Source organism: Mycetomoellerius zeteki, unplaced genomic scaffold (assembly GCF_001594055.1).
Source record: "Mycetomoellerius zeteki isolate Tzet28-1 unplaced genomic scaffold, Tzet1.0 scaffold360, whole genome shotgun sequence".
Taxonomy (NCBI): Eukaryota; Metazoa; Arthropoda; class Insecta; order Hymenoptera; family Formicidae; genus Mycetomoellerius; species Mycetomoellerius zeteki.
In genome coordinates, this window is record NW_017257350.1 from 340,295 (window position 1) to 354,245 (window position 13,951).

The 13,951-nt window shown below is 33.9% G+C and overlaps 1 protein-coding gene across 1 annotated transcript; it reads right to left on the bottom strand.

The window, feature by feature from the left end:
- Positions 1–11,131: 11,131 nt before the first annotated feature.
- Positions 11,132–13,407, bottom strand: LOC108725786 (uncharacterized). Its single transcript, XM_018453008.1, has 5 exons — positions 13,309–13,407; positions 12,872–13,249; positions 12,593–12,788; positions 11,495–11,704; positions 11,132–11,282 (listed from the first exon to the last, which is right to left on the bottom strand). The coding sequence occupies exons 2-5, from the start codon at positions 13,020–13,022 to the stop codon at positions 11,132–11,134; spliced, it is 708 nt and encodes a 235-aa protein (XP_018308510.1). The 5' UTR covers positions 13,023–13,249; positions 13,309–13,407.
- Between the last annotated feature and the right edge of the window lie 544 nt (positions 13,408–13,951).

Consider the following 13,951-nt stretch of genomic DNA (forward strand, 5'->3'; position numbering starts at 1 on the left):
ATAAAAATGATGGTTTCGTCGAAGTTTAAAAACTTAGTTACACAAAAAGAATGATTTTGCTGAAATATCTAAAAATTTAGCTAAATACAAATCTGACAATAATTTTGTTAGTCTATCAAAATATTGATGTCAAAAATTCAAGCATGATGAGTAATAAGCTGCAAAAAATTCTGATATTCTAGCAATCAGCTTAAGCATCCTACATGATTATTTTGATTAGTTCGACAAATTTATTTTTAGATCTATATCTGGTTGAATTTTTAGATTATACTTCAGTAAAAAAAATCGTTCTTTCCATATAGATTTAGATCTGAAAATCATTTCGTTGAGCCATCAAAATAAGTCAGTACACACTGGTTGAAATGTCGAAACTTTATGTAGAATTGCTCATCACGCTTGAGATTTTTGTACGCAATTATTTTGATGACTCAACAAAGTTATTTCCAAGTCTGTCTGGCTTTTAAATACTTCAGCAAAATCGTTCTTTCCGTGTAAAATTTTCTTTAAGTGCAAAGACTCGTCTACAATACGACGATTAATGATAGTACGCTGTTATTTATAATAGGCCTGGTTAGGTTTGAAGAAGCCATTCTAGCGGTTCTTCGACGTGCGTTTTAAACGGGATGAGTTATCAGTCAAATACTAACGTCGGTACACAAGGTTTTTAACACTTGACTACTCCTTAAATTAGTCTCGGCGGAGCTATTCAGAGATGTGAAAGGACCGTGGAGAGTCGCGAAAGCGTGAGGTGACGGAAGCCGGGAGAGACGTTTGTATAGATGACGTCTTTCGTGCGACAGCAGCTTTACGAGGAGAAAAGGGAAGAAAGAGCAACCGGGAAGAATGAAAGGACGATGTGTGAGAAATTGGACAAGGACACGGGTGGGCCACCGAGAGCCGATTCCAAGCCCGTGTGCGTTACCCAGCTCGCGCGAGTCACGCATGGCTCGTATTTAACGGCATTATACTTGCGCCCGCGAGGTCACGATTCATGCATAATTTATCTGAAAGCACGGTGAAAAATAGTTTTGACCTCAAGGGCCAGGCCGGGAAAGGCGTTTGTCCGCCACGCACTCGGCTGCTGTTACTGCCGCTGCCGTCTGCATAGAAAGTGGCTGGCCCTCGTAGTGTTACGTGCGAGGGTGCGCTGGACTTGCAGTCCGAGTTGCAGTCCGATTGGCTAAGGCCGCTGTTAGAACCGTTCCCGGTGTTAATGGCATTGCCCGTATGATCTCTCGATGCTTACGAGCGACGAAGACGCGTATACTCACTTGATACGAACCTACCCACGATTTACAAACGTATGATTCAAAGTCAAATGCTTTGTACAGGATGCGCTGGGCTGTTAAAGTCTAGACACATTAATCAAAAGCTCAATGATAAAAGGAAGACAGAAATTTAATTATGATGAATAGCCAAAGTTTTATTATCTGTGAAAGAAAATACTTTCTATTAGATTTAAGAAAACAAAACGTTTTCATTAATCGAGTCAAATTGTTTTTGATTCTGTTTCATTTATTTGATCATATAAATGTTATGACTTAATTTTCACAATTTGATTATTTGTACGCGTGTACTGTGCCAAATGTCTTTAAGGTGTAACGTTATAGTTTTAAATGGTTCCGCGTAATCCGGCAGTATCGTCGATAGAATCTTCTCAAGCCGTGTTATCACCTGCCATAGGAACTTGGTACCGCTCGCTTCAATGGCTTCTTAACGCTACACAACGCTACAGAGAAACCTGTTTGTCATGTATCTCGCTCTTCGGGATATATTAACAGCATTCTGTCGCTCACATGCAATGGTCTAGTACCCAAAGGAAACCATGTTTCTTGCTCTCTTTCGCTTGCGTTGCGTCGACAATGAAACTTCCTGTCCCACCGTATAAAATATACAATCTACCTTGAAATCATCGTGAAAAATCTGAACAATGTGCGCAACGAGCATGTCATCGTGTATCATCTGCTTCTTTAATTAGCGATATTTAAAAGCATAACAAAATGGTTTTTTCTAAACATTTATTTATGATTATGCCATGAGGTTTTTCTTGTATTTCGCTACTTCCACAAAGAACTACTCTTATCTTTTTAAATCGTAAATTAAAATAAAATCGAGCTATTCCCCGAGTTGTTTGTCTTAGTACACACGATAATTTTTTAATTTCTTTCTACATAGATCTGAGTTAATTTTTCTCACTTTTACAAGTACCTATACAAAAATTACTAAATGATTCTTACATACATACATATATCTTAATAATATTTGTAAACTTGTGTATTTAAAAAAAAAGATTTAAAAAAGAAAAGGAAAGCTATATATTATTTAGCCAGGTGCTTTTAATATTTAAAAAGTAAGAACGCAGAACACGAACGATCCAATTATATATATTAAGAATAAATGTATGTTAAAAGAATAAAATGTAAAAGTGTATTTAGAAGTCTTGAATGCAAATAACAGAATAAAAAGTGCGCTTAATTAATAATTTTAGACTAAAATTATAACCTTTTCTTTGAGTTTCAAGCATGCTGCATGGAGAGAGTCATAGCTCTTGCCAATAATATATTAGTGTAGATACGCGTGTAAGCCGGTGCGTAATGCTTAGCTTAGTAGCGTCCTAGCAGGCATCGACACTGCCATATACTCGTTACCGCTGACACTCTCGCTGCTCGTCCATAACGGCAGCCGGTATATCCAGTCCCGCATAATTTTAACCGCGAGATATACAGAGTTTACTCCGAGGTCAAAGTACCAAGCCGTAGACGAATATCTAGATATTATTCCGTCGATTCGCCGACGGTTTTCGGAAAAAGGAGAAGAAGAAGTGTGCGAACGGATGATAAATGATCAGCTCGTCGCTTTGCATGCATGAGTCTCCGAAGGACTTAATTTCGTATTTCTAACGATTCGTCACGGCACGCATTCCCGTCAATGCGAACCGCGATGACACACAACGACCATGCTCTGCAGAGTATCGATCATGTAACTTTTTCTCTACAGTGGAAACATGAAAAGGGAAATTTTTACGTATGTTTGTATGTATATATATACACATCCCAGCAAACACAAAATTACATGTAAAGTACCTGTTAGTTGTAATTTTTTATTTAGCAATATATCTGTAATATAAAGCACACGTGTTATATTACAATTACATTGTTGAGTGGGAAATTACAACTAATAAGTACGTTACATGTAACTTTGTGTTTGCTGGGATACATATAAAAAATTTTTACTTTAGGAAAAAAGTTACATACATATACATGTATATGATTCCCTGGTTGATGTAAATTTCGGATCAGGAGACACAGTTATGTCTCTGGAATGTTAAATTCATAATATCCAATTTGAAATATTTTTAATTTAACATCCCTATAAATCGCCACTACTCCTACAAAATATGTCATTAATTTAACTAAAACAATGACGTGAACAATTTAATTTAAGTAATGTATTAGATTTAATGTTATTTACTTTGATTAAAACTAAGTAATTCAATCACAAAAATGAATTGATTTACACATATGTAAGTTAAAAATAACATTTTGTGTAGTGATTCAAAATTTCGTGTAAATAAATAGCTTTACATTGTTAGATATCAGTGATAATCCAATCTTTTGAATTAAATAACTCAAGGTATCAAGTATTAGTATCAAAATATCATTGAAAATACTTATTTATGCGAACTTTTGATGCACTGTTCAAAGTCCGTCATGCAAGCAATATCAATTTGTCAAGTATTTCTGCACTGTTTATTAATTTACGAATGCATGCATGTAATTAATATTATGATCAGAATTTCAATAACCTCCATTGGCTTTAACCATAATTTAGCAGGATTTCGAAAAAAAAAAATGGAGTTTATTAATGATATCGAGCCTTGGCTAGCTTTAGTTGAGAAAAATTTTATCAATTTATCGTCGTCTCATGAATCCTATTCCTTCTCCTCCTCCCGTCAAAGGCATCATGCTGTTACTATTCCTGGCGCGCCTATTACCACTAATTACAGGCTTCGACAGAAATCACGCTTTGGAAGCATCCCGACACTCCCGTTCTCTCTGCGTTTAATATTCCTTGCAAGCGCGTAATACAGTCGAGTCATCGATTCACGGAAGGACATACTCTCTATCGAGCTATCGAGTGGACAACGAAAATTAAATTTCCTGCGTGATGCGGACGCTGGAGGTCGAGAAGAAGAAGCATCTCACGGAAAGAGAGCATCTCGAACAAGACGGAGCGATGTAGCCCGTGTCACGTTTTCACGTAGCTCGACGACCGCTCGTAATTCTACGGAAGACGTACCGCCTCCTCCGTGACGTAAGACCGGTTACACAGGCGGACACGAAAAAGATGAGCGATCGTGTAACGGAGCGTACGATGAGTCTGCGGACGCACATTTTTCCCCACAACGTGGCTGTTCTCTGGCAGCCTCGGAAACGAAATGGGAGCACGTACGTGTCGATAATAATTATTTCTTGTTACTTGATCACGACCGGAGGTAGTTACGTCGACGTTGCAGAAGCGTATCTTCCTTAGAATCTATTCGTTATAATTATACGTATTTATATTGTATTATCTATTATACAGATCTTGGTTAAGGTCAATACAAAGCAATAAAGATTTTTGGCTAAATCATCTTACGATCAGATTTAAATCTCAAATTAATTGATTTGAAGACTGTCAAATTTACTTGACACAGAAAAATAGATTGGATGATTCAGCAAAGATATATAGTTGCTGGGCGAGTTCAACATTTATAACAAACACGATTTGATGGTTTAATGAAGAAATTATGTCTGTAAGCAAATATCAGTATGCTGATTCAGCTAATTCTTTACTACAATGAAGATTGCTAATGTAACAGGTTCTTTATTACAGTAACAAAAATATACGCTATTTTAGCTGCGAGTTTAAAAAATTTTGGTCTGTATATTGGATTAATTAATTTTTGTAGAAATTTATCTGTGTTGTATTAATAACTTGGCTATGCTATTACAATAAATATGTTTATCTATAATCATTAATTTTATTTACCCGTAAAACTTTGCTAATTTGCGCGGAAAACTAGCTATCCATATATTACTACTGTAAATTTGTTGAATGAGTAAAGTTTTTAATTGTTTTAACAAATCTTTTTTTCTGAAAGGAATAAAATAAAGACTAAGACGAGCAATAAAAAGATGTTTTATTACTCGTATTGGTCGTCATTTTGTTTCTTTAATTGTTTTGCAAGAAACGAGTTTCTTATTTGTATTTATTGTCTTTACAATTCGATATCAAGGAAAGAATAATTTTGCTAAAATATTTAAAAATTTAGTTAGATACAGATCTGGAAATACTTTTGTTGGAGTATCAAAATAATTATGTAAAAAACAAGCACAATAAGCACAGTTGCATAAAATTTTAATATTCTAGAGACCAGCTTATATGAGCGTCTTACATTATTATTTTGATAATTCAACAAAATTATTTTTGGATCTTTGTTCCTAGTAAAATTTTTTAATACTTCAGTAAAATTGTTCTTTCTTATAGTGCCAGTAACTATATTTAAAATGAGACAGAGTACAAAATTAGTATTGCGTTCGAGATGCAATCGATCATCACTAGCTTCGATACGAATGTGTTCACTTCATTTCTATGATTGCGTATCGACGGTTCGACACATTTAAAAAATTAAAATCTGAAGAAAGCGTGTTACGCAGCATGACTATGAAGCTAATGATTCCTACGGTTATATGAGTCACTAATTATCAGGGAGATTGATGGACTGCGCCGACTATCAAGGCGGTGGCGGCGAATGGCACAGACGAATCCATAGTGCTCTCCGTGCTGACGTAGATATTAGAATTGAACGAAATACTGATCGTTGAAGGTACATTCAAAAAAGTAATCTTGCAGTTATAGCGAAAATTATCTAAGTACAAAAAATAGCTAAAATAGATAAATTTCTAGCAAGAACTGCGATATTGGATATGTATTGCATCTAATCATGATGACAGAGAGAGAATTTAGATTTGTGCTATAAATACTATACGTATGATACATAATTTTTTATCAGATACAAAAAACAGCTATAATTCTAACTGGAGCAGCAAAATATTTTTTTGCGTGTAGAGGCGTTTATTTCAGTTCAGGTTTTCAATTTTAATATCGGAATCCTTTGATAATATGTCGCGGCATCTTTCGGGCGACTGTTTGTTGCGCAAACGATGAAATAAAGTTGGCTGTATACAAATTTATTTAATTAAGTACGTGTTTAAATGCCTCATAAAAACTCACTTTCGACGACGTCCAGCTAGTTGGATCTTTCTCGCGTCTTATATAGCTTCGTGCAACGTGTAAACATGGCCTTGTCCTTTATTACGTTGCGCTCGCGAAAGGAAAAGGGTTGAGACTCTAGTTGAACAGAAATCTCAAGTAGCGTTTGCAAAACACCAAAAAAGAGCGCTATATGCGCTTTTTTAGAGCTTTGTAGGCGCTGTGTGCTATTTGAGATTATTCTTGCGGCTACACAAAATACACCTACTTGATAAATACACCGACTTCCACCTATATCTCACGATCTTGCGCGATGAAAAATACGACCACTAACTAAAATAAACACAATCTCGCGCACGAGAGATGAGCAACATCGGTGCGGTGCTCAATGAGCAATGAAAGTTCAATCACAGTTAATTACAGATAGTCTCGAGAGCGAAATGTTCTTTCCTGCGTAGACCGTCTGTTGGGAAGTGACGGCAATGACGGATTCGCGTTACGACCTCGTGGATCTCTAATTACTGTACACGATATTAGCTATCGCAGACATGAATCATTGCTATCAATGAAATAGAACGGGCGCGCCTTTGAACGAGCTACTGAAAAATTGAAAGAATGTTAATAACTTCTCTTGCTATTACTTAACCACGTACGCGGCTTATAAAGGTGAAGAACTAGTTCTTAATCGAAAGTGTTTGTGTTAAACATACGCATGGGATCGTCAACGTCAAAGTTTGAACGTTAGATTAATTAGCAATGATAGAGTAGGACTTCATGTATAAGCTGAAAACTATTTTCGCATATCAAAGGGAATTAGGTGATTTAATTACTCATGAATACGTATCTCCAATTAAATAAAAAATTATAGTTTATGCAAAAAATATCTAACGAGAAAAACGTATTAATTTCTAAAAAACTTTTTAACATATCCAAAATTTGAAAAGATTTATCTACGAAATTATTTATTTATATTCATAAATTTAAAAAACGGAATTATTTTTTTATTATACTAATTGGACGTATCTCAATTTTGTAGTAATTTAATTATTATTAATTCTTAAACGCTACACTACGAGACCAACACACTGGCATACTAAATTAATTCCATTATTTATAACTTTTATGAAAATGAACATATTGTAAACACTTTCAATTAAAACGTCAGATATCAGGAGGCGCGGTGGCATCTGTCATATATTTTTGAAGTTTAATACATTAAAAACATCTTTTTTATATTATTATGAAGGAATAATACCATAAACGAGACGCTACAGCGTATCCTATACAGCAATGCTGGGATTTATTTGCACATTTCGACCGATTTTCAACTTGGTTCCTGCTGCCTCTTACTTCACTAACTCGCGCACAGCCTAAATGCCGATCGGCATTTAAATGGGCATCAAATGGGCGTCAAATGGTCGCTCAATGGGCGTCCCATGGACATCAAATAGGCATCAAATGGGCGTCAAATGGGCATCAAATGAGCCTCAAATGGGTTTCTTTTTATTATTTTTTTGAATATATTTATAAAATTTTGCATAAAAATATTACAAAATATACTTGACGCCTTTTTTTACATTTTTAATGTCTTCCGATTGAAGAATATAACGATACCAAGTAAATGTATCTTTATTAATGTATGTATCTTTATTAATAAAAAAAACGTTATAAGCAATGAAAAAAGCATTGGAAATGACTTAGAAAAAGAAATTCGGATATGTCATAGAAAAATTAAAAAATATTTTATTTTTTATAATGGTTTTTTTGCAAGCTGTGATGACAATATTTCATTCGATGTTATTCTTCAAGATTTGAACGGATACATGGAGACTTACGAATGAAAAAGCTATGAAAAACCTTCCAATTTTACATTGGCACGTTTAGCTATATAAGTAGCAACGATGCAAAAGTACGAGAGAGAAAAAAAGATCAATTTATTGGCTCATTTGCAGAAATATGAACATTTTGTGAGTATGTGGCGTCATCTGAACGGAACACATTAATACTTGAATGGAACTTAACAAAGATTCTCAGTTGATAAGTTTTCTGCCCAACAATAACAATTACATATAAACAATGAATAAGGAATAATAATTAAATTTCGTGACTTAGTTAATGTTTAAATTAAAATAGCCTATATTGAATAATATAAGTGTACAATATTTTCTGCATAATTTTTAAATTATTAATCACAAAAGTGACGACATATACGTGATGGAAATTTGCATTATTGGATTAAAAACAAAATGTTTTTGCTCTAAAAATAGTTTTTTTTTTAAACAAAATACTTTTGCTCTAAAAGCAATTTTTCATTTTCATTGTAAAATTCTTTAATGATTTACCTCCTCATTTAATTGTTTACTGGATCTAAATACAGTATGGTACAATTTCGAACGTGGTACAATTCTGAACGAAACAAGATTTGAATTAAATTTTCGAAGTTTAAAAAAGATGTTTACCTATTTAACATCCTTCAGTACTTTTCACACAATAAGAGAGTTACTAAACTTAAACCTTGAAAATTGGATTCAAATTTTATCGTTCAGAATTATACCATGTGTTCGAAATTGTTATCACCTTATTTGTAAATCCTATATAAATCAATTATATTAAAGAATTTTATAACAGATGCAAAGCTGCTCCTTCTGCTGAATACAATTATTGATGCATTCGTTTTGCGTAGGATGTCTCTTGACATAAAATTCGTACATAGCTTTTTACACTGCTCGGAAGCACGAGAGGATACAATACTAAATAATAAACGTAGAAATATTAGATTTTACGTTTTTCATCGAATTCCATATTAACCGCGTGAAAACCGAACCGAGAGGGAATAGTCGTGACAACCGCAAATATAAAACATTACAGTACAGCAATTTTCTTTTGTGCGTGGTGACGTCTATGCACGCTTCATACGGATAACGCGAGCAAAAACTTGCGTGCGGCATAGACTGCAATATTTTCGCACTTGTCACGTCGAGAGATCATAAAAGCTGAAATTGTCTGCGCTTCTGCGTGAATAACCGCAAGACAAGGCAACCGCAATATATTGCCCCTCAGTCAGCCAAGTTATGACAGCTTTTAACACCTCCTGCGGACGCGATTTAAACGCGATTGTTCGCACTGGTGGATTTGCCAGGCGGGTGTAACAAATGCAGAGAGTTTTTATTTTCTGCAGCAGCTCTATGAAAACGCAGTTTGCAATCCTTCAGCAAACAGTAACATCTTTTTTAAATAAAAAGTAGAATAAAGCGGGATAATGTTATTTTTCATATTAATAATCAATCTTCTTATTAATTATTCTTATTAATTAATGAATAATAATTGTTCTTATCGTTTTTTTGATACAGAGAGAAGGAAAAAATATAAGAATATTTTACATATATATAATTGTAATATATATGTAATATAATACTTATATACAAATGTTTTTATATGAAAAATTTCTTACCGAGACGTTGCGTTTGTTACGAAAACTTATTATAAGATATACGTGATGAAAAATCGTATATATTATTGGACTATATGAACGAAAACGCTTTTTGCTTTGAAAATGTAAATACAAATTTAACACGCATCTTTTAATATAAAGATACAAATTATGATCTTTATATCGAGATTACAATATGAATGCTCAGCTTTCTGTATGAAATCATCAAATTGGTTACGTACCTAAAAAATAAAAGTAAAAACATTGACTGCCCATTGACTGCCTGTTCTTTATTGTTCCACATTGCCGGCAAAAACATCGAACTACGAAAGAATAAATTTTTGTATTTTTAAACCGAGACACTCGTAATAATTTATATCACGCAAATTTTACTTTTAATTTAATTATATATTTCATAATTGCCGAGCAATTTAAAGAGTAACGATTCTCGATATATTGAAACGACGAATCAATCGCAAATAAACAAAAAGATCAGGGCCCCTATTCTTGCAAACAAACGTATGTGAAAAACTAGGGATATACTATAGTATACGTAACATATACTATAATATTTCCCTGTTAATATCTTTAGATTTTAATCGAAATTTTATCTAATAAAAGCGGATCAACCTTGTAGAAGCTCTCAACCACTCCCGCCAGTTCCGACCAGCGATCTTCGCACTGATTGGATGATTAATTCGTGAGAAAAAATTTAATTTGCACTGGGTCAGTTTTCATTTACCGAATACAATAATCTTAACGCACTGATACAGTGCGCACAAGCCATACATAGTAGCAATTTTTTACTACATATGATTTTAATTACAAATGCTCCCCACTATATAAATATGCAAAAAAAATTATAGGTATCCATTTAAAAAAAAACTATGTTAACCTACATAACTCGAAAAAGCCACGAGTAGGAAAAAATTTTTACGTGCACTTTGTAGCTGATTCGGAGTCCTTCAAATCTCTTATTAAACTTTCTTGTAACTTCAACCAGTTGCGAGATATTTGCTCGGACATTTATGGACGAACACCCCGTATACATATACATATATTTATAATATTGTATTACAGGGTATCCGGAAAATCGCCCGCAATACTTCGAGAAGTGATTGGGGACTCAAAAAGAAGGAAAAGAAGCTATATAAACATAGGTCTGGAAGTCGTTTCTGAGTTATAACCACTTTTATGTTAAGAAAATTGTAATTTAGTTTTCATAATCACAATCATAATTTATTTCATAACGTTTTAACATAAATAACTATATTTCGGACTGTTTTGGCGTTACCCAGGATGCACCACATGGAGGCATAGTCCGCTTGGCATCCCTCTTTTTTAATCTTTTTTATTTAAAATTTTTTTACTTTACTAAAGGGACTATGCCAAGTGGACTATACCTCCACGTGGTGCATCCTGGGTAACGCCAGGATAACTTTACTATTAAGGGTATGATACTTTTACATAAAAAGTATTATACCCTTCTACACATTTGATGGTTGTTTCCTTGGCAGATTTCAGGATATTATTCTCAGTAGTATTATTCGTAAATTTGTCAAGTTTTGCGGCAGTCGGCATGTTGAAACTGTAAATGCTATAAAAAAAATACCAAAAAAATATTAACATAAATGAAATAGATACACGAAATACTTCAGCTCTAAACAAGTAATTAATTTCACATACGCGAACTATTTGAACAGACTATTCTATTGCTACATAACACTGAAAATACTTAATAATTGTGACAATTATTGATATTAAGAATCACATTACGGACAGGTGTGACGGAAAGATAAGAGGACATACTCTTTACTTAAATCGATGCGTTTCTCTTGTGCATCTGTATCAAAAACTTTTACATCTTTAATATCATCATTCAATATAGATACAATATCTTTTTCATCTGTATCCGAAACTTGTACATTTTCAGTATCATTGTTCAATACAGATACAGTATCTTTTTCATCAACAGTCTTCGCATAGGCAACAAGTTCAGTATACGACGGTATGCCGGAACTGTAAATACCATACCGAACGGTATCATTAGTATGTCCATTTCATTGAAACAAAATAAAATTAGAATCTTATTTTTAAACCATACATGTGAGAACACAATCAATAGTAGAAATTAAATGTCTATAATGGTCGAAGCTGGATCTTTAATGCTTAAATAATTCAATGTGAATTTTATATATATACTGTATATGTACATATGTAAAATATATACTATATTTGTAGTTATTCAAACTGCGCGAATTGGTTCTCTGAGCTTATAAACGCAATTAAACTACTGTAATAATATCACGAATTAAATTAAATTGACAAGCAATTTTTAATAATTTGATGCTCAATCAGGTATTATATTAGAAAGATGTTAATGTGTTGAAAAACTGTAAATAAATTTATTTACAATTACGAGCCTTGGAAGTCTAAAGGCTTAGGACGCTCATACGGAATATAAGAGATTCGGATTGAACTCCTAGCCAAGGTAATAATATTTTTCGCAATAAAGTTATATAAAGTTTTTAGTACATTAACATCTTTCTAATATGATGCTTGATTGAGCATCAAATTATTAAAAATTGCTTGTCAATTTAATTTAATTCGTGATATTATTACAGTAGTTTAATTGCGTATATAAGTTCCGAAAACCAATACAGCGTGTAGTTTTAATAACTACAAATATGGTATATATATATATATATATGAATGTACATATATAGTACATATGTATATAATTCACATTGAATTACTTAAGCATTAAAGATCCAGCTTCGACCATTATAAGTATTTAATTTCTAAAATAAAATAAAATAAATAATTTTCAGAATAAAATTTATTAATTTCACTCTTACATCATACAGCGATATGAGACATATTTGATTAAGGACTAACAATACATACCAAAATGATTTCTTTGTAGATTCATCAGCGGTACAGGATTGGTGAGACCAATATCGCTTTTGTCGTATATTTGGTAATTCCAATAATTCTGTTGGCACAGATCCTCTCTTCAATAGATATCTTATACGAGGTTTCACGAGTGTCGATTGTGACTTTAGCACGCATTCTGGCTTAAAATGTACCCCACATACTCTTTCTGTAAATAATTTTTTTTTTACAATTATTGCAATGACAAATAAACCTTGTAGATACAATTTGAAGATGTATTATAATGTTTACCATGTTTGATCTGATGATTGAGGTCTTTGCCACAAGCTTCAAGCCATTTTCGACGTAGGTCAGCATCTTGAGGAAATGAATAAAATACCACATTGTTATAAAAGGCACTAGAAGTACGATTTTTGCAATTTTTAACGCAGCAAGTCGGCATGATGTCTGAAACACTTTATTTGGTATATTCAGAGCTAGACCGTGAAAAAAATGTCAGGCGATCCACCGGTGCCGGGACTTGACTTGATCCGAAGCCAGTGATGCGATTTCCAATCCGAAGCCTCGAAGTCGTCCAAATTAATAAGCGTACCGCAGTCACATAGCCCGACACAGGAGGAACTCTTTTCTGACTTCCTCATATAGTATATATCTTACAAATCAGATAATCTGTAATTATTACATATTGCATCAAGCTAAAGCTTTCTATTATTTATTCAGCTACTTACACAAATGCCCGTAATTATGTAATGGGAATTTTCTTTTCAAAATCTCTGTATACGCTACCCAACTTTCACCACCATCAATTCACACGTTCACAATAAACAAACGTGCCATCCAAGCGTCAGTGGCCTTAAGGTTTGTTCGCGTCGCAAGCTCCAACGTGCTCCAATATGCTCCTACTCACTCTGGGTGCATTCGGGGAGAACACTATTAGTGCTATTTGTATCCTTCTATCTTCATTGTTTATTAAACGTAAAACAAAGATAGATGGCACAAATAGCGCTAATAGCGCGCTCCTCGAATGCGACCTCTATCAAGTTGGAGTGAGTAAAAAGCTATAGTAGGAGCATATTGGAACATGTTGGAGCATGCGACGCGAACAAACCTTCTGGCTGCTTCGCTCGCTCAGCGCCAAAGCTGGCTAAGTCCGGATCTACAATAGGTGTTTTGAGACTTAAGCTGTAAGAAATTGACCAATTACAGTCGAATCCAAGGGGAATAATCGACTGTGATTCGCCCTGTGATTTCTTATGGCTTAAGGCTTAAAACCCTATTGTAGATCTGGGGTAAAGATTCTGTACCAGAGTCTGGAGTCTGGACACGAGAGAAGTAACTTTTGATTGGTCCATCGTTTGTCGGCAACTCCCG